The sequence below is a fragment of the Suricata suricatta genome, chromosome 11 (assembly GCF_006229205.1).
Source record: "Suricata suricatta isolate VVHF042 chromosome 11, meerkat_22Aug2017_6uvM2_HiC, whole genome shotgun sequence".
Lineage (NCBI taxonomy): Eukaryota > Metazoa > Chordata > Mammalia > Carnivora > Herpestidae > Suricata > Suricata suricatta.
In genome coordinates this window covers 55,548,466-55,569,800 of record NC_043710.1, presented here as the reverse complement: position 1 = coordinate 55,569,800, position 21,335 = coordinate 55,548,466, and the positions used below count along the sequence as shown (strand labels likewise).

General features: G+C 49.2%; 1 protein-coding gene and 1 long non-coding RNA gene across 3 annotated transcripts in view; one reads left to right on the top strand and one right to left on the bottom strand.

The window, feature by feature from the left end:
- Positions 1-12,462, top strand: part of C2CD3 (C2 domain containing 3 centriole elongation regulator) — a 140,624-nt gene extending 128,162 nt beyond the window's left edge. For both annotated transcript variants that reach the window (XM_029956599.1, XM_029956600.1), the window contains one exon: positions 11,624-12,462. In XM_029956599.1, coding sequence (XP_029812459.1) covers positions 11,624-11,764 — 141 coding nt within the window. In that variant the 3' untranslated portion in view covers positions 11,765-12,462. The remainder of the gene's footprint in view (positions 1-11,623) is intronic.
- LOC115306280 overlaps positions 5,698-21,335 on the bottom strand; it is a 37,420-nt gene continuing 21,782 nt past the window's right edge. Inside the window, exon 3 of the long non-coding RNA XR_003915289.1 lies at positions 5,698-7,680. This is a non-coding gene — a long non-coding RNA (uncharacterized LOC115306280). The remainder of the gene's footprint in view (positions 7,681-21,335) is intronic.

Here is a 21,335-nt window from a genome sequence, read left to right as displayed (position 1 = left end):
GTCGCTGCTTAACCGACTGAGCCATCCAGGCACCCCCATCTTCGTTTTTATCAGATTTGTAAATCCTTTCCAAAGGAGAGGAGAGATGCCAGTCCCAACCCAGCAGCTCTACATTTTTGTGGCCTTTATTCTTGCTCTGGTTTGTGGTCACCAGCTCACCTCCTTCCTCTTGCATATCCCATACCTACCCATCAGCATTTATGCTAGAGTCACAGACCTGGATCCAGGTACCAAGTACAAGCTTTTGAGCAAGGCACCCATGATGTGAAATACTGAATCTGCTATGAAGTTAACTAAGGGAACTTGAGCAAGAGACTTGACCTTTCTCAGTCTCTGTTTCCTTATAAGTAACATCAGGCCAATAGAATTCTTACCTAATAGAATGATGGCAAGAACTACCCTAGAGGAAAAAAGTAAACAGTTAGTTCCCTTTCCCTCTTCCCCTCCCAGCCAAGTGGGTGAAATGTCAGTGAGTCATGCCCCCACAGGAAGGGAGTCTGTGAGCCACTTTGAGCTGTCATCTCTTCCCTGCCACACAGACCTGCTGTTCCTACTTTTGTGTTTTGCCTTCATGATGTGCCAACTCCCAGGGAATTTACTGTCTTTGATCTGTTATAAGATAGAAGTGTGGGAGAGGGGGAAATAAGAATTTTCACTTCAATTAAAGGACATGTCTAGTTCTGAGAAGATAACCAGCCTCATATATTTTTCAGCCATTATTCTTTCTTGCTCACAGCAAATTTCTACTGTTTGTATTTCTCAGGGCCACCTCTCTCCTCAGAATCTCATTCTGGGTCCTAATTAGGGTCCCCGGTCATCACAGTTCACCCAAAACTGTCACACTGAAAGGCCCAGGCCCAGGAAAACTCAGGAGGTTGGTCGTCCTAACAGTGACCCTCTCTCACTACTTGATACATTCATAGCGCATATTTTCTGAGTCTGGTGCTCTTGGTTGGTTGCCACCACTCAGTGCTGGATGACCTAGGAATCAAATCAACTATGTGTACTAGCACTAGCGAGTAGAGGCACCAAAAGTTAAGAGGGAGGAAAAAAAAGGAAGGATTAGATGTATTTTTTAAAGCACTGAAATAGTTACCATGGGATAAATCAGAACCTGGATTAACTTTGTTATACTTATGGTTTTAGGTCTAAGCGTGAATTATATTTGGGCAGAGGCACCATAATCTTCTCAGCTTATGGTCTCTGAAGCCCTTAAAAGTGGCCTCACTTTGAAGAATTTAAGACAAAAAATAGACCTTTATATTTACCCACATATTATTTCTGGTGTTCTTCATTCCGTCTTCACATCCTGATTTTGGTCCAGAATCATTTCCCTTCAGCATGAAGAACTTCCTTTAGAAGTTCATGTATTGCAGGGGCCCCTGAGTGGCTCATTCAGTGAAGCATCTGACTCAGTGTCAGCTCAGGTCATGATTTCACAGCTTGTGGGATGGAACCCACTGGAGCTCTGCACTGGCAGTGGGAGCCTGTTTAGGATTCTCTCTCTCCCCCCACTCAGTCCCCTCTTCCCCGTTCACATGTGCGTAATCATTCTCTCAAAATAAACATTAAAAAAAAAGAATTTTATGTATTGCGGACCTACTGGTAATAGCTTCAGTTGTCTGAGAATATCTTTATTTTGACTTCATTTTTTTAAGGATATTTCTTCCACTGGATATAGAATTCCAACTTGAATTTTGTTTGTTGTAGCATTTTAGAATGATCGTTCCACACTCTGACTTACATTCTGTCTGATAAGCAGCAGCAATCATTCTTACTGTTGCTGCCCCAGATAAAGTGTGACCTTTCTTCTCTGCTTTAGGGTTTTCTCTGTTTTTCAACAGTTTGACTACAGTGTTCATGGTTGTGGAGGGCAGGGGAGGAAGAACACACAGGTCTATTCAGCAGTATTAGCACCTGTTTTAGTACTTTAGGTTTGGCTCTATTGACCTTCAAAAACAAATGAGCCAGTTATTTTATTGGCTAAATGGATTTATTCAGGAATAGTAGAGATGTTATACTTTGGGGATAAGCAAACTATAGCAAACCATTGGCAAGTGTGCAAAACAGAGGAGAGGGGCTTTTCTGGGGGGAGGGACTCTTCAAGGTTGACAAAATAATTTTTTTTTAATTTAAAAACCCATATTCCTCAACCACTTAACAAATCTCAGTGCCCAGTTTATTTGACCTCAACAGCATGTAACATAATTGATCTCTCTCCTTTAAACACTTTTTTCACTTGTTTCTAAGCTATCAGTTCCTCTTGGTTCTCACCTCCCTCATGGCTGCTCCTGCTCCACTACCTTTGCTCATTCTCCCGTATGTCCCCTACTTGGTAATACAGGCCAGGACATAGTCTTTAGACTTCTTCCTTTACATTTGCTTTCTAGATGACCCCATCGACCTCAAAGCTTTAAATCCCTCTATCTGCTGACCACTGCTAATGGTTATCTTAGCTCATACTTCTCTGGTAAACTACAGGCTCACATGCCCAACTGCCTAGTCAGCAGCTCCACTTGGATATCTAAGATACCTCAAATGAACACTCCAGATTTTATTCCTCAAATCTGTTCCTCAGCCTTCCCAATCTGAATTAAGTAGATTCCCTATGCTTCTAGTTCAGTTGTTCAGGCCAAAACCCTTGTAATCCCCTCCCCGACCCATGCCCCTGTTTCCAATCCACCAAGAAATTCTGGCAGCTCTGTCTTTAAAATATATCCAAATCTAACTATAATAAAACCTTGGTTTGCAAGCTTAATTCATTCCAAAAACATGGTTGTAATCAAAATCACTTGTATATCAAAGTGAATTTCCCTATAATAATTGAAACTTGGATGATTTGTTCCACAACTCAAAAATGTTCGTATAAAAATGATTACAATTTTATAACATAATACAAAATAACAAAGAACATACAAAATATAAAGAGAAATAAATTAACCTGCACTTACCTTTGAAAACGTTCATGGTTGGTGTGAGGGAGACGAGAGGAAGGTCACTGTGTCAGACAGTTTCACTCTAACAGAATTGGCTGTTGGCTCAATGGAATCTTTCTTTTTGTGCAACTTTAACAAGGAACTTATCCAAAGACACTTGCTTTTGCCTCCTTTTGAGGAGAAACGTGACACTGCATTATCACAGACTCATGACTCGCACTGCTACAGCCTATTTGGGTGGTTTCTTTTCTACAAAACTTTGCACTGGTTTCCACATTTTACACAGTTCCCTAATCTCATTTGAAGTGAGGGATTCCTCCGCCATTTCTCCTCCTCCTCTGCAGACACAGACATGTTACAAAATCTTGCCATTTTAGCCATTCACACACCACGTTCATACTTCTCAATGATTTCCTTCTTAAATTCCACCATAATCATTCTCCTTCTTATTGCCTTTCTTTTCAACCTTTTTCCACACGGGGGCCATCGTACACACTCGCATGGATATTGACTATAGTACAGTGTTAATAAACTGTTGTCATCTACTGTATTGAATGTAACTGGCAATAAGGCAGTAGAGGAAAGGGTCTATATCTGCAGGCAGCTTGACCTAGAATGAAGCAAAGCATTCCTGAGCTCACTCCTGCATGGAAAATCAAAGGACTGTCCCTAGGTGCTTTGAAGTGACAAAAAATACACTAGTGCCAACTGTTTGAAACATTCTGAAAAATCAGTGATTTCTGCCAAATGCTGTGGCCTGAGACCGAACATCTGAGCATGGAAGACAATCACCCACAATCCCACAGCAAGAGGGATAGGGAGAGAGAAGAACCATTGGCTCAGTTGTAATCATGTGACGTCTGGCGTCATGTACTACTTGTATTGCAAGACATTGCTCATTTATCAAGTTAAAATTTACTAGAAGTATTTGCTTATCTTGTGGAACACTCGCAGAACAAGTTACTTGCAATCCAAGGTTTTACTATATTTGTCACCACTCCAGCCATTTCCACCCTGATCTAAACCACCATCACCTCTTGTCTAGATAACTGCAGGAGTCTCCTCACTTGCTTCTCTGCTGCTTCTCTTGCCCCTGGCAACCCATTCCCTGTACAGCGTCTGTTAACCTTTTAAGAGGGTGAGTAAATCATGTGACTTCTCTGCTTGGAACCCTCCAGTAACTTCTCATTGATAACTAGGAGAGCCAGATAACTGAGGACATGAAGGCCAGAGTGTAGGAAGGTAGTTTCAGCCTAAAACTTGAAATATACAGCTTCTGGCAAATTAAAAAGCCATAGTCCTGAGTTAGGTGCAGGAGAAGACAGAAGGCCCCTTCCCTCAGGACCTCATAGTTCCCCAGGGGAGCCAGCTTAATATCAGTCCACCAACCCCATCAAGTGCCTGTCACGCTTCAAGAACAGGACTTGGTACTACGGACTCTGCCTTCAGAGAGCTCACCATTCTTAGTGGGCTCCAAACCACTCACTACCTTTCTAAATGATATTAGCCTATATCAACACTTAAATAAAACAAAACAAAAAGAATGAATATAGGTAAAGGAAGACAGCCACAAGAGTGGCTTGAGTAGAATTCAGCAGAGATGAAGGAAGGGCTTTACAAGCTGTGGATCTGGAGAAAAGAAACCTCTCAGAGTATCAACAAATTTAGCAACTGGGAGGTACAAGCGGAATATGCTGTGGAGGAGGTCAGAGGTGGGGAGAGAGTGGACTGGGTGAGAATAGGGTGGGATAGGAATCAAATGCAAAGAGCAAAAGCAACCTCTTATCTGAGCCTTGGTCTCTCTGCCTGCCTGCATGGCATTTCCATACCATGAGGTGGGCCCTGTCTTGTTGCCTGAAGTCCAGGCTCTACACACATCATGAATAAGCCCTCAGATTTTTTTTACGTTAATTTTTGAGAGAGAGCTGGGGAGGAACAGAAAGGAAGGGAAACAGGATCTGAAGCAGGCTCCATGCTCTTGGCGCAGAGGCTGATGTGGGGCTCAAACTCACAAGCTGTGAGATCATAACCTGAGCCAAAGTCTGATGCTTAACCAGCTGAGCCACCCAGGCGCCCCAATGACCCCTTGGATTAACTACAGGCATGGGGCCAAGTGATGTTCCTGAGGAGTGTCGTTCCCGAGGAATGAGTGTAGGAGGCAGGAAGTCAGAAGCAAGGCCAGGCACAAGTGCACCCTTGAGAGCCGTGAGTTGTCTACTGCCTCCCACCCTGGTGTTCTCACCTCCACTCAGCCAGACCCCACGGCGTTTTGGACATCACTAGGGATCGAGTGCTCAGCCAGCTGGGGAGCTGAAGCCAGCAAACCTGGTTTCTTGCCCTGACTCTGCTGCTGGCTTTCTGAGGAATCTTGGACATGGTCTCTCTAGAGGCAACACAGACTGAATTTGTGACTGTATTTCTCTTTTCTCTCCTACCAGACAGTTTTGTATAGTGGCAAGGAGGATGTCCTCTGAATTTAGGATGCCTAAGTCCAAAGCTCAGCCACTTATTAGCTGTGGAACCAACCTCCTGGGACAAGCTATCTAACTTTGCTTTGCTTTGGTTCCTTTTTCTGAAAAATGGGCATAATAAGGGGCATCTGGGTGTCTCAGTTGGTTAAGTTTCTGACTCTTGGTTTTGGCTCAGGTCATGATCTCACAGTTCATGAGTTTCTTGAGGTCAAGCCCATGTCAGGCTCTGTGTGACAGTTTCAAATTCTCTCTCCCTCTCTCTCTCTGCCCCTCCACTGGTGTGTGTGTGCTCTCTCTCTCTCAAATAAGTACACTTTTTTTTAAATGGGCATAAGAGACTTTACACCTAGGGTTTGCTTTGTTTAGGACTGAGTAAGATACGTAAAGTACAGTTCTTTGTGGCACGTAAGAGAGAACTGTATGAGTGTTATTGTTATTTTTGTCATCATTATTATTGAAATGTCTTCCCTGTTATGTTGTTCCACTTTGGGGGGAACTGGTAGGGTGAAATACTAAGAGATGAGGGCATGATCAAAAGCTTAGCACCAAGAACTGGGAGCTGGGAAGTTAGGCCCCACAGAGCACCCCTGAACTATGGAGAACAGTTTGCAGGCTGTAGTAGTTGACTGTGTCCTCGATTCAGACCCTGAGTTAGAGGCCCAAGATGACACACCGCTCCCACCTGAGGGGATAGATCCCTAGCCCCGTAAGTCTCTGGCCCGCTGGTCTATGAATCTTAAGGCTTTAAGTCTGCTGCTTTTCTCACAGAAGCACAAGGAATTTGTTTACCTGTTGGTTTCCCTTTCTCAACCCCAGAGGCATCTAGGACATGTGCAGTCCTTGTAGAGAAACTCAGCCTCTACAGAATCATCAGATCAGGGGCCCAAGGCAACCTCCTGAGCCCAGTGTCCTCTCGCCTCAGCCTGTTGCCTGGGCCTGATGGCTGAGATGTCCCTCTTACAGCAGGAGGCCCTGAAGTGTTACCTCATTTCTTTGAGCCACTGAGTCCCTGGTCCTCTGCAGAGTACCAATAAGAGTCCTAAAGGTCCAAGGGTTTCTGATAAAGACCACACAGAGCTTTCGGGAGGAGATGAGCTCCCTAGCCAATGGTGTACAGAAGTCAGGGGAAACAGCCAGAACTGGCTAGTGTCCACCCTGGCCCAGAATGCAGCTTGGCAGGCACTGCGAGGGAAAGGGCCCTCAGGATTCCCGGGCTGATGCTGGGCTCAAGTTGCCTGAGCTACTCTGAAGCCAGAGTCTGGGAAGTGCCAGGACCTCTTCCAGGAGTGTCACATTAACCCTTCCCTCTCAGGAGTCTGAACTTTTGAGTCCTCTTACTGGCAGGGTGTGGGTTCAGAGGGTTGAGAAGTCTTGATTTAGTCAGGCCTCTTCGTTCTGCAGGGGGGTAGGGGCCCAAGATGACACACCACTCCCACCTGAGGGTGATAGATCCTGAGCCTCGTAAGTCTCTGGCTTAGTCCTCATGCCCTGAGGTCCAGGGTGAGAGAGTGGCTCTAGTCCCTGTGGAATGGGCCTGTTGTCAGGGAAGCCTTCTCAGAGGAAGAACAGGGAGGGACCAGGGGGCTGTGAGGAATGGAGTGCAGAGCGTGGAGCCACACTGAAGTTAGGCTGGGTGATCGAATTTAGGATTTACCTGTAAGGGATAGGCCCCTGGCCTCTGTCTTGTCCCCACTTTCCCCCTTCTCCTTGCTGCGGCTGCTGAATCTGCTACTCTCTTTTAGCCCAAGGAAACGCTAGTCCTAGCCTTCAGAGAAGGCTCTGGGAGCCACTCCAAGGGAAGGCAGCCAGCCAAGGGGGTGAAAGTTGAGCAAAGCAGGCAGCTGTACTGGGCCCTCACTTGTCTCTGAGGCAGCAATCCACTGGCAAGCCCACCTAGCCAGCCAAAATCAGGAAGCTGTTTACTTTCAGTTTTTAGCTCTTCCAAAAATTTTGCTTCTAGTTCCTAAGTCAGTGTTTATGTCACTTAAGGGAACTGGGAAAAGAATAAAACTTCAGCCCGGATGCCAGGCTCAGAGGTTCATTGGGCAGGGGGCAGTAGAGAGGGGAGAGCCAGGCCAGGCCTGGCCTAGCACTGGGCACGCCTTGGGAAGGTGCAGTACCTACCTTCTACTCTACCCGGGGTGAGGTCTGAGAAGAGCAGGGCCTCATTTTACTCTCTGCAGCAGGTGTGAGTTCTAGCTCCAGCTTAGCAAGAGTTGTCCCTGGCCAGAGCCTTGGTCACATCTGAGTTTCATTTCAGCTTCACAGTAGACCTGGGGTAAGAAGGCCAAACAGTTCTTAGCTCCAGCTGGTAGTGAAGATACTGAGACCAAGAGAGACTGTGTCTTGGCATCAGGCAAGTGGACAGTTGGGCTCAGCCACAGACCAGTGTTATTCCACTCCACCCCACAGCCTCCTCTCTGAGAAGGTCCCAGGAACACCCTGAAGCAGGGGTGAGTGGGGGCACCTGCACCTACCACCTTCCTGGGAGCAAGTGCTCTGGTCAGGGGGCTCCATCTGGGGACTGGAGTGGAGGGAGCCCAGAACACAGCAGCTCGTATCGGACCACATTTCAGACCAAAGAAGCGGGCTGGCCCTTGCTGAGGAGCTTTTGGAGAAGATGCTGTATCACAGGGGCTTGGCCAAAGAGGGACCCACGGGCTGGGAGAAGTTCTGGGCTACAGAGCACCTCCTCTTACAGCATCTGCTCATGCTGACCCGTTTTCAGATGAGGAAACCAAGGCCCAGAGAGAAACTGACTTGCCCAAAGCCACTTAGCTAAGAAGTAGTAGAGCCAGGATAAGAACCAACTCCCCAGGAGAGAGTTAGCCTCTGCATTTGAGGAAGCCCCCGATTTTCCTGCCACCATTACTCCTTACTCTTTATATGATGCTTTGTTTCATCCCAGCAGGTTTCTGCCTTTGACCATGAGAAAAACACATCTGTCTGAAATAAAAGGCTAGAGAGACCTACTCATGTTCATGGCCTGGGTGTCCAGATGCCCAGAAAAGAACAGGTCCCCATATTTAGAAGTGGGAGAATTTAATGAGAGTGCAGAGTGGATTTGATGGGGGCACTCTGGGAGCCCTGGCCTGCTGCCGTGCTTCACACCCAGACACAGTAAAGCCAGTTCTGCCCTTCAACCTAGGACAGTAATCACCCGCCCCCCACGCCGACTTCCCTCAGCAAGCCTCAGCCCATTTCTCCGAGTTTGTCTTCTCTCTGTACCTGCACTCAGCCAAACTCACCCCCACTATTTCCCTAGCAGTTCTCTCTTCATATCTCTGCTCAAGCCAGCCTCTACCTGGAAGACCCTTTCTCATCTTTGTTCGAATTCCACCTTCATGTTTTTTCAGGTACCTCTTCCTAAAAGTACCCTTCCAGGGACTTTACCCCATACAGAATACCCACTCTCCAGACTTCAGGGCCCCTGCAGTCCCTCGGTCTGATGATCCTGCTTCCATGGCAGGCTCCTCCTGCTTCCCCAGGAAGCCTGAGGCTCCTGTGAATCATAGGCTATGCAGGATGGAGGGTGAACTCAGATCAGAGAGCCCCTCATGCTGCAGTGGCTAGGTGGTCAAATTTGGGATTTGCCTCACAGGGCTGGGCCCCTGGTCTATGTATCTTGTCCCACATCCGCCCTGCTCCTAGCTGTGGCTGCTGAATCTGCTACTCTTTCAACCCCAAGAAAGTCCTAGTCCTAACCTAGGGGAAGGCAGCCAGCCAAGAGGGTGAAAGTTGAAGCTGTACTGAACCTGGGGCCCTGCTCTTTTGTACTGGGCACCCAGGGCTCCAGCAGGAACATGGGAGTGTTTCAGAGGAGCAGCTCGAGCATGTAGGGGCAGCCCACTCCCAGCAGTTTCACCTCTGCCCAGGCCCTTCACAGTGGTGTGTTTGGGGTAACAGCTCTGATGAAAGAACCTTTACTCCTAGTCACGATGTTTTTTAGACCCTACTGAGGTCAACAAAAGCCAAATGCTGCTGAGTGTGTGTTCTCTGTCTTTCCACACCCCTGCCCTGCCCAGTACACAGAGCCACGCCCTGTCCCTGGGCCTGGGCCATACAGATAAGGCCCCCTAGGTTGCTGGGTCCAGGTGTGGGTGCTGGGTAGTTGGCTGAACCAGCCACACTCGATTCAGCTCCAGGGCAGTTGTTGGCCCAGCCAGCAGGTGCAGGCCTGTGCCCAGGCTGTGCTGTTCTTTAGTGGAATGACCTCACCCCACCCCGACCCCTGCTGAAACTCTGCCCATTTCAGATCTCACCTCTGTGTGAAGCCTCCCCTATCCTTCCTGGCTGTTAGGAGTTACTCTTTTCTCCATGCTCCCAAGTTCCAAGCTTCATCTCTGTGATTGTTAGGGTGCATTTGATGGGGGCAGACATTGGTGTCTGCCTCTCCTCTAGCCTGAGCAGCCCTCTGGGGACAGGAACCATGGCTACCTGGTTCCTGATCAGGTTGAATGGGTCTTAGGTTCCTGAAAGGTTTGATGAGTCACCATTTCATGAACTGAGGTACTGGCCCTTCCAAAGATGGAGAACTAAACCCATTAGAGCGTCTCCAAAACACAATGCTTCTCTTTTGGCCGATGAGGACACAGAGATAGGGGACCATGCTCTTAGGCCTGTTTTCCCATCTGGCTTATAGAACAAACCTCTCCCTAGGCCCCTTTCACTGCAGCAGAGAAAGAAATGGAAAGTAAGATACAGCTGGTGACCCAGAAGACCCATCTGCAGTGTAACCCCAGGGATTGGAATGGGATTCGGTGTCACGTCTAAATCCTAAATAACTCATGAAACAACAGTCTTGCATCTTGGGAGGAGAGAGGGGAATATGCAGACTTAAAGTGCTGCTGAGCCCCTGAGAGGCTTTGACCGAACCAAAGGCCTGGCACACGGTAAGCTAACAACCATTGGCTCTAGACTGAATGAATAAGATGTTTGCTGCAAGAGGCAGCCTCCCCCCTGTGCAATTTAAGCCTTTGGTTCCCTCCCCCCCCCCCACACCATTCACTGGGCTAGCAGCTAACCGAGCTCCTGTCTTGCACCTGGCCCAGTTGGAGTCACAAGCGTCAGATTCAGTCCATGTTTCGCAGGAGCACTGGGGGACTGGCCTGCCCTGGCCTGAGGCATTCTGGTGTACAGGTGCCTCTCATATTTTGGAAGGAGGAACTACAAATGTGAGCAAAGGATGGGTTTCCTTTTTTCCCTTTTAGTCTATGCCTGCCTAGAAGACAGCTGTATCTTCTCATCTCAACTGGGCATGCCCAGCCCCTAGCACTGCTTTGTTCTTGGTTCTCAGTTAACCCTACCTGTGGGCTATCAGTGCTGAGAGTTTGCTCAGGTTGTAGGCACCCCTTTAGCATTTAGCATTTAGAATTCCAGGGCAGGCTACATGCTGTGAGATCAGCCAAGTTTGCCTGTGGTGATGACTCCCATCTCCTTTCAGTACTCCCTCTTCCCCTACTAAGCCTCCATTTCCCTGGGACCTTGCTCTCAGCTGCCTGGGTTGACTTTTCTGCAGAGCTTTGAGCTCCTTCAGGGCAGAAACCAGGCACCAAAAATAAAGGGATTGGGGGGTTGAATGAGCAAAAGAGTAAGTCATAAAGGAGTCCAGAAGACCACAATGTCATAACCCAAATGTACACTAAGACCTTAAACGGGAATTAGTGATATCCTGTCAGCCTGAGGCAGCCAACGGTTTGGTAGCAGGGCTATGGGTACGCCCCATGTCAGTCACCTGGCAGTTCTAGGAACTCCCCGTTGCCATACAGAGAGTGTATTACTCACCAAATCTTCCCCCTGGCAGTTAGATATATTCCCAGGGTCACATGTGGCATAGTTACAACTCAGAGGACGAATGACTTCCCTAGATTCATGCAGCAAGAGAAAGGATGAGGCTTTAAATCTGTCCCAGAGGAGACTCCTTCTCCAGAGGCAGAGAAAGAGTCCGAGCTAGGGTTCACCTCTTAGCTCTGCCACTCCAAGCTATGGGACCTTGAGTTTATTTAACCTGAACTATAGTTTCCTCTCTGTGACTTGGGAATGATGTACCCACCTACGGGGCGGAGATGAGGGTTAAAGAAGATCAAGTGAAGTGCTTTGTAAACCAGTGAGTTCTATATCAATATTAGCCAAAGGACCGAAAGATGACAGTAATCAGAGTCATTTCCTGGAGGCGCCATATCCTCAGTGTAACCCAGCTGACCTCTTCCTCTCCAGGACAAGAGTGAGACCTCCAGCAGAGCCTTGTCCCGAAGGCCTTGTCGTCCCAGACCTAACTCGCTGCCTCCCAACCTGCCTGAGGAAGAAACTCGCAGGATCGCACGGATATTTTCTTCCCAATACTCCCAGAAAGACTAATGCAGCCTGAGCGACTGAGAGAAGGACCCACCTGTCCTCCCTCCCCCGGCCTTGTGGGGCTTGCATGAGGCCAAAGTCTGCTTCCTTCCGGGCTGTGAGACCCCCGAAACCATCACCAGCCTAGCCCGTGGGTGCCTTGAGACCGATCCAGCACCAACTGGAGGATCCCAAACCAGCCCAGTGGCCACCTGCCAGGATTTCCACTTTTTCCTTCTATGGTGAGGCAAAGGCTAGAAACAAAACAGACTCCAGTGCCCGAGTGGAACCATCCATCTTTTGACCAAGGGACTCAAGCAAGCAGGCATCTTTTGGCTAAGAAACTCTTTCCAATGTCCTTGATAGCATACTGCTGACCTGAGCCCACCTTCTGCCTGAATATCATGGGCCACTTTTGCCTTAAAGTTCGGGCGAGGTAGAGGAGGGAGTGAAGATTGTGTGCATCATGCTTGGCCAAGGAAATCCTGGGGCCACCTCCATTTGATTTGCTTAGGAAAAAGCATATTTTATAGCTATAAATAGTTTTATGTTGTGTTGAATTAATCAATAGAAAAAAGGAGAGGAAAATCACCTCCTTCATACTTTTTATCTGATTATCTTAAATTCTAACCATGCTTTTAATTTATTGTTTTTACCCAGCTCTGAAGGTCATTGTTCCTACCTGTGTTTGAATAAAATCATATTGGTATTTGTATTCTCTACACAGCTGTTTCCTGGGTTGGCCATTTGACTGGGGTGTCAGGAATCCATTTGTACTCTAACACCCAGAGGAAAGGGTGAAAACCGTAGTCCTTTCAGCTCACCTGGAACTGGGGGCCAGTGTCACCATGAGACTTTTGAACTCCCCCCAAAGATCAGATTGGCCCAGATTAGGGTGACACCTTTTGCCTCAAATCTATCAGCAAAGTGGAGTGGTGTCCTAGGTTGCAGAATCCCTGATCTCTCTAGGATGGGTAGCTCTGGCGTAAGATTGTCAGACTCCAAACATTTGAGCAGATACTGTAGTCAGGGCCTGTAGGGAAGTTACATAAGAAAGGGGCAAAGATATGCAGAGTAGCTGGGAGAAAAGGTTGGAAGAAAATTAAAATGGAGGCCCCACTTTCCCAAGCACAGAGCATTTTGCTTAGTCCTCCAAACATCTCTATAACCTACATACCATGATTCCCATTTTATAAACTGAAACTCACTGAAGTTAAATCATTTGCTTCTTTATGTATCTAGGAATAAATCACCACACAAAACATTTCCAGAGATGTCACAAGGCTTCTGCACATAAGGTAGAGCCAGTGAGTGCTCTGAGTTGGGGGAATTCATGGAGAAAGACCATGTGCGCTAGAGCAACCAAGAAAGGCTTCCTAGAAGAGTTGAGTCTGAGGATGAGCCCAGAGAGAGAACCAGGAGGGCCCTCAGGGCCACACACAGCTAGGGACAGAGACCCGTCTGATGCTGCCACTTCCCTGACAGGTCCCCTCTGGCTTGACCGTCCTTCCATCTGAGACTGTTGCCTCAGCTGTAAAACATAGATAATAACACTTCAGGGGGTTGTTGTGAAGATTAAACAAGATGACATTTGTGAAAGTGCTTCGCCTGCACTTGGCACTTAGTGGGAGCTGAGGAAATGTCAGCTCCTCCCACTCCTCCCCTACTGTCTTGGAGCAAACGAGCAGACGGGCAAGCACACCAACTCTGAGACAGGCAGGGCATGCCCTAGAGGGTACAGGGAAATGCAGGAACCCCAAAGAGGTGCATGGTGCCCTCTCATCAGTGAGGTCCCCTCAGACCAGGCTGTCACCCTTCATTTGTTCATCTCATCCCCCGAGCCTTCGGCCTGCCACTCACCCCCTCCCCATGTCAGGTCAACAGTGGGAGCTTTCAAGGTGCGGTTCTCGGGGGGAGAGGGTCACCTCCCTTGAGGCCACATAGAACCTACAGAAGGGTAGTCAGGGGCTCAGGCTTGAGGGGTTAAGCCTCAGGCGAAGACTATTCCTTCCAAATCCTGCTCCAGTTCCCATAAATAACTTGATCAGGGTCAAGTTAGGGTAAGGCCACAGGAGGACACCACCTGCTCCTACCCAGTCCCAGGGCAGCCCCCAATAACAGAGTGGCACCCTGAGGGTCTGAAAACCACTACCTACACTTACAAGGAGTGTGTTATTTGCCAGTATCTCCTCCCTGAAAGTTAGTCTCTCCCGGTGACAACTCAGAAGTGAAAAGCCTTGCAGACCATGCAGCATGGGTTAAGGGCATGAGGTACACATTTGACAATAGCTATAGTCCACCATGCTTCCCATCAGGCACTTAGTGCCTCTGCAGAGACCTGAAAATGGGTGTTTCTGATCACCAGATGTTGGATGATCTCAGCCCATTACAGCCAACCTTGAAACTTCAGCACATACTGGATTCTGGGGACAGAGAGCCAAAGCAGACACTCCTGGCCCTGCCCTCAAGAACCCTCCCAGGCCAGGGGTGCCTGGGTTGGCTCAGTCGGTTAAACCTCCTACTTTAGCTCAGGTCATGATCTCATAGTTAATAAGTTCGAGCCCCAAGCCCAGCTTTGGGCTCTGTGCTGACAGCTCAGAGCCTGGAGCCTACTTCAGATTCTGTGTCTCCCTCTCTCTATCCCTCCCCCATTCATGCTCTGTCTCTGTCAAAAATAAACAAACATTAAAAATCTTTTTTTCTTAAAAAAGAAGCCTTCCAGGCCAATGTAAACTGAGTCCTCCCTCTAAGTACTCCAGGGCCCAGCAGCCTCTTGGAGCTCCTACTGTTTGTCCCTCCCCATAGACCCGCTACAATTTGCCCACCAGCTTCAGGCCAGCATTTCCAGCTGGAGCCCAGAACCTACCTCTTGACCCCAACCTCAGCAGTCCTAGCAGCCCCTTCCCTGTGTTAGAAATGACACAACTGCTGTGCTGCTGATGGGAGAGCAGGGCCTGGCCCACGGAAGAGGACAGGCACAGAGTGTCTGAACTTGTGACCATTTGCCCCGTGGCCATGACTCTGTGCCCAGGTCCAGAAATGACCTCTGCCTACTTCTCTGCCCTGCCCAGTTAACTCCCTTCCCACTCCTCTCCCCTTCTCCTCTCTGGGCCCCCTACCCTCCTCTTTCCTATGTCACCTGGTCCCAAGTTCAGATGGGGCCCACCCTCCCAATCCGTGCCTACCCATGGAGCCTACATTAGGAGCTGCTGGGGACCCTTCCAGCTGTGCTCCACACCTTCCCCAGCTCCCTTTGGCTCCCTTTAGCAGTGTCCATGCTGAAGCCACCAAGTGTCACATCAGAGACAGTAATGGTCACAGCAGATAGGCCCAGAATATGACATTATTATAATTTAAGGGCTGGAGGCTGGACCCTGCCACATACCAGCAGTATGACCTGGGTAAGTCCTTGTGTCTCCCTGAGACCCAGTTGTCTTCTCTGTAAAATAAGCATTACTAATGTTAGGATCCTCAGCAATCGAAAGGAGTGAAGTACTGATATCTACTGTAACACGGATGCACCTTGAAAGTACTATGCTAACTGAAAAACACTAACTGACAAAAGGCTACATATTGTACGGTTTTATTTATATGAAAGGTTCAGAAATCTATAGACAGAAAGTAGATTAGTGATTGCCTGGGGCTGGGTAGAAGAGGAAAAGGGAAGTGACTGCTGATGTACCCAGGGATTTGGGGAGATTTGTGAAAATATTCTAAAACTATAATGATGATTGCATAATTGAACACTAAAAACCATTGAATTGTACCCATTAAATAGGTGGATTGTATGGTAGGTGAATTATATCTCAGCGAAACTTATTTTTTAAAAAACTTAAGAATCCTATTAGTACCCACCTCATAAGGTTGTAAAAAGTAAAAATAACATATGCAAAGTATGTAGCACATAGTAGGCACCAAGAAATGACCGTTACTGTCATTGTTTATGTTGGGAGGCCAAGGAGAACCCTGCCTAGCCTATCGTGGCTGGCTTTGACCTTTGAATTCTCAGAGGTGACAGGTCCAACTCCTATCCCCATATATACCCTTTATTACCTGAGGCAGCTCTTTCCGCAGCTGGAAGGAGCTATTTTAAAGAACCCCAAGCCAGAGGAACTAAACCAGATCTGGAACTCTGACCTTTCCCCTCACCTCCCTCCACTCACCCGCCAGCCGCCTCCTGTCAAGTGATCAGGCTGTCAACTAGTTTCTGTAGGGTAAGGTTTCAGGTCAGCTGGAGTGTATAAAGAGAGGTGCCAAGCCAGAGGCGGCAGCAGAGACAACAGTGAATGGCAAGGGGGCAGCGAGGTCCCTGCTGCCACCTCCCAGGATGGAGCCCTGAGGAGCCTTAAGGAGGCCCTGTGCTTCCCCCGCCCCGGCTGGACTCACAGGTAAGACCCCTTCCTCCGCCACGTTCCGCCCTTCACAGCAGCTCAGAGAGAGCAGCCGGGAGCTGTCGGGGATCAGGGATCACTAGCCTGGGATCACTACTGACCTGGGAGATTTGGTTCCGCCCCCACCTTGTCAAGAGGGGGTAACTGCAACCCTGACGAGGGCACTGTGGCAGGGCTGGGGCTCGGCCCCAACCCCTGTGTCACTCACTTGCCCCTTTTTCTGTTGGCTGCCTTCGCTGTGATTTTGTAAATTCCCATAGGTAAGAAGTGGCTTTCTCCTTAGTCTGGCCCAGAATCCCCAGACTTCCTCCTGAGCATGAGCATGAAGCCCTCTCCCCATGAGCGTCCTGGGAAGCCTGTCCTGAGGAAAGATGCTGGGGGCACCTCTGGCCTGAGGTCTGGCCCAAGTCGCATAGTGGGAGGTTTACAGAACCCACAGACCTCTACTCGGGTGGCTTCTTCAACGGGGATGCTACGGAGGCTTTGCCAAGAGGGTGAGATTAGGCAGGGCATCTCAGAATGGGGTCCTCCGCCCCCTGCTTCAGAGCTGCCATGGAGAACACATTCCCAGGCCCCAGCCTGGATCTGAACCAGGATCTCTGGCATGGAAGGCCTCTGAGAATCCCCCTTGTAAACAAGCAGCTCCAGGGATCCTGAGCTCTCCCCAAAGTCTGCGGCTCTGGACGGTGGAACAGGCACAGGTGTCAGACAGACCTGGGCTCGGGTCCCAGCCCCTCCCTCCAGGCTTGTGTCTAGCTGAAGCCCTCAAAGGCTGAGGTCCCTTGTTTATAAAGTGGGAATAATTGTGACAACTACCTTATAGGCTTATAAAGGGACTGAGTCAATACCTATAAAGCCCTGAGCACTGTGCCTCAAGCAAGAAGTACTGAGCAGACGTTAAAGGGGTGCTACTACTGTGGGCCATGCAGCTGGAACACCCCATCCCTTAAGTGCTCCCACAGCACTACAGAGAGAAGATCCTGCTCTCAACTTCACCTTTGTCAGTGCCAAAGTTCCATTGGCTGCTAGGTTTCCTCACGTATCAGTTTAGGAGGCTGGAGTAAAGGGGAAAGGAGGCTGGAGGGCAGTGACATCAGGGCAGCTCCTACCTGACTCTACCTCGGTGGCTTCCCTCTCCACCACAATTTGACCAGTGAAAGGTCTAGAGCCCTCCCGTCAAGGTATGGCTTTTGACTTGAGTCCATGTCTGTCCATTCTGCCTCCCATGAGTGGCTCGGACTGCCTCTGGAACAGGCTCCAGCTTCCCCCACGGGCGCTGCTCTTGCCTGAATTGAGACTCCACCACCTCTTGCTGCACCATTCCAACAACCTTCTTGCTGCTCCCTGTGCCTCCCATCTCTCCCTCCCAGTCCAGCCTTAACATTTGCACCAGCCTGCTCCGAACACAGGTCTGACGGTGTCATTCCTCTACTTGAGAGCCACCAACCACTCCCCATTCTCTGCTAGATTCAGCACAGCCCTGGCATTCAAGACCCTCCACCAAAGAACACTGTGGACTTCTCTGATTTCCCATTTCTCCACTTCAGCAAGTAGGGTTCCTTGGTCAGCTGGTCCTCCCTGGGTCCCTCTAGCCCTGGGCCATTCCTGTAGCAAGCTACACAAAGAAGCAGGATAAGTAGACCCTGTCCCTGACTTTGGGGATCCCCATCAAGAGGGGAAACCATTGCAGTTAATGAGCAATCAACAAGAAGGTGTGGGACTGGAGGCAGCCATTTCTTGACACTTCAGCCTCCCCCAACCCGACCCCCAGCCAACCCCCAGGCCTGGGGAAAACAGGCTTCCACAGGAAGACCCAGCCCATGAGGCAATACCCATGAAGTGCTCCCTGTGGGCCCCAGTACATCACAAATACCCTACACCAGGGGGCCAAGAGCAGAGAATGCACTGGAGTCACATAGCCCTGGTGGGAATCCCACTTCTGCTCACTGTGTGACCTCTGGCATTTCACCTGTCTGGGCCTCAGTTTGTAACTCTGAAAGAGGAGTAAAAACACCCAACTTGTAGCGCTCTTCTATTAGAATCTAAGTGGCCACCAAAGGCTTTGAAGAAGGGACCAGTAAGAGAGGCCCAAGGGCCTCCCCAGCTCTGAGAGTCTGGCACTCAGATTCCTGATGCTGAGGTACCAAGAAGTCCAACTCACGTCAGAAAAGAGAGGAAAGGCAGGGGAAGCACCAGGGCTTGGAACAAGAGAGGCGGCTGCTCGCACACACACCTGCACATGCACGCCAGCCCCCAGCAAATCCCCCTAGCATGCTGCGGTCTGTCCCCTCGCCGGGCTCAGGTCCATGCGCACCAGGGCCCCCACAGCACCCTCCCTAGGAGCCAGATCCTTCTTGGACCCTTTCAGGGATGCAGTGCAGAAAAGAGGAAGACAGGCTGTGGGGGGAGCACTGCAGAGGAGAGAAGCCCCAGGCCTGTGCGGCACACACAGGTCTCAGCCTCTCAGGCCCATTTTCTTCATCTGCCAAGCTGGGCAGTGATATCCACCCAGCCTTCCTCACCAAGCTGTTGTTCTATAGGCTTTGCACTTAATTCCCCATAGATGGATATGCACAGAATTCATTAACTGCAAAGGGCTTTGAATGCCCTCAACAAAAAAGGCAAGGTCTGGAAATCCATACTAGGACACCCACTGGGGTCCACAGGTGACTGGTGACCAGAGCCTCATTGTCATCAGAAGAATTTAGTTGAGGTTCTGTGCCTTTAAACCAGTTTCTGTCCATCTTAAGCCTCCTTTTTGCAGCTATAAAATGGATTTAAATGCTGCCCTTTCTTCTTTCCAAGGCTGTTTTGAGCCTTTCCAAGGCTGTTTCTGACACTAGTGGCCAGTAATACTCAGCAAGCTAATTATCTCAAAGCCTTGGTTTGCTGATCCAAAAGTAAGAGAAAGGAGCACTGCCTCTCAGGAAAATTCTGAGAATTCAGTGGAATTGGGTGTAAAACTATTAGGAGGGCCTCACAGCCAGGTGGCCATTTCCTCTTCCTACCCTAATCCATTCCCTGGACTCCCCACAGAAGCTCATGCCCTTCCCTGCACCTGGAACACCCTTCCTGCTTCAGCGGCCGAAATCCGGCCCACTTTTCAAAGCCTAACTTATGTGACCCTCCTCCCACCCCCCTGCCACGAAATGGTTCTTATTCCACCTCACAAAGGAAAAAGAGGGTCTCTCCCTTCTTTGAGTCCCTTCTTGGTACTTCCCTCCCTCTGACATTGGTCCAACCACCTTGCACCAGTTATTTGTGGGTGTGTCTGATGCTCCCACAAGACCCCTTGAGAGTTCCCTGTGGGTAAGTCAGACTGTTTTTGCTCATCCCCAGATTTCATGGAATCTGACATGAGGTGGGTCTCAGGGAGTCCCCCAACCATGGCACGGACTTGGGATTTTGTTCTGAAAAAGACGGGGAGTTGGATAGTTTTAAAACAAGGAAGTGACACGATCTGACTTCTGTATGCTTGGACACCAGGTTAGGTCCCCAAAGAAAACCTCCTCCTGCATGTGCCACTCAGGCCTAACATTTAGAATCAATGCATGACTCCCTTTACAGCTCAGTGCCCACTAAAATGCATATAATCATCGTATGTAAGTTATATGTCAAGTTTTAAAAAATAAAAATAGAATTGTATACGTAACCTCATGCTGGGAAAATAAAAATGAACGCATCCCCTTCCTCCGGGCATGAATTAACCATTGTCCGTCCACACTGTGACGCAGGCTTCCAGACTGGGAGCTGGTAGCTGGTGAGGTCCAGCCTCAGCCCTTCCTTCTTCCTCTGTCCCACCTCCTTAATTCTCTAGATAATTTAGTACCTATCTGCAAGCTCCTTGAGGGCAAGGGCCAAACGTGATTCATTCCAGGTCTTTCCTTCCCTAGTATCTACTGTAGTGGTCAAGAATAGCTGATCATTAAGATAATCACTTATACCTTACCATGAGAATATCAGTTTCTTCTTAAAAACAGGCTTTTCCAGGGAAAGGTGGCAGCAAGCACAAGAGTTCAGGTGCCATGTAGGGTGAGGGCACAGCACAGAGAGAACCAGAGTTGTAGATGGCAGTCCTGAAAGAAGACTTGAGTGGTCACCCCTATCTTTTGGCATCCAATTTATCACTGAAGAACAGGTGACATATTATTCTCATTTACCCCAGAGTTTAAGTGACATATCCAAGGTCCCACCACCCATTAGTAAGCCATGAAGACAGGGCAGGAGCTCAGGTTTGCTCACCACAGGATCAGAGTTTTCCTGTTGCCCCACAGGGAAGGCAATGCACACTGTGCCCACTTCACGACTCTGTGGGACTGGCCCTGGCTCCGGAGGTGAGGCCACAGGAGGGTTCAGGATCCCAGCACAGTAGGGGTGTGTGCAAGCTGGGTGCCAGTGGGGTGATCTGCTAAGAAATGTCATCAGCACCAAAAGCCTGATGCACAGAAGCCCAGGTTTTAAGAGTGCAGGGCTGCCCGTGACAGCCTCCCAAGGTAACCACAGCTAAGCCGGGACCTTCAGATATAAACATGCCCCTGCCAGCAGCAGTGCGGGTGCAGGCACGAGTACACGCCAGGAGATGAGGCACGTTCTCTTGACCCAAGACTGATCCTCCTCTGTCTGACAAGCTCGTGCTCTTCAGCCGAGAAGGGATGACCTCAGGTGTGAGGGGAAAGGGCATGTGCTGAGCCGGGAAGATCAGATGCCACTGCCCCCCAACATTAGCAGCAGGATTGTAGCCCCATCTCCCTAGGAGCCCTTGGAGGCAGAGCAGCAGAGGGGCTCAGGATCAGTCTCCCTCCTTCCTCCACAGCAGAACATTAGCCTGGGAATCCCACAGTTTGGGGAGGAAAGGCCACTACTCATAGATTAACCATCTGCAGCGACAGAGAAGGAATCGAAGGCTGGGAAAGATTTTGATTTAAGTATAATAAGAGTATATTCAAGCAGCCTTGTATAACAAGCCTTCATCCAAGATAACTGGCAGTTTAGTTGAGTCATGAGGCACATTTATTTTGTTGATTTGGGATAGAAAGACCTGAATTGGGAAGACCAGACCTGGCAGGCTCTCCAGACACGTCAGGGAGCAGGTCCTTCCCAGGGGACAGTTGGATGTAAGGGAAGGAGAACAGGGCTGTGGGGTGCAGTCTGAACGAGGTCTGGTCGCCTGAGCCTCAGTTTCCTCCTCTAAAGGATGAAGGTCC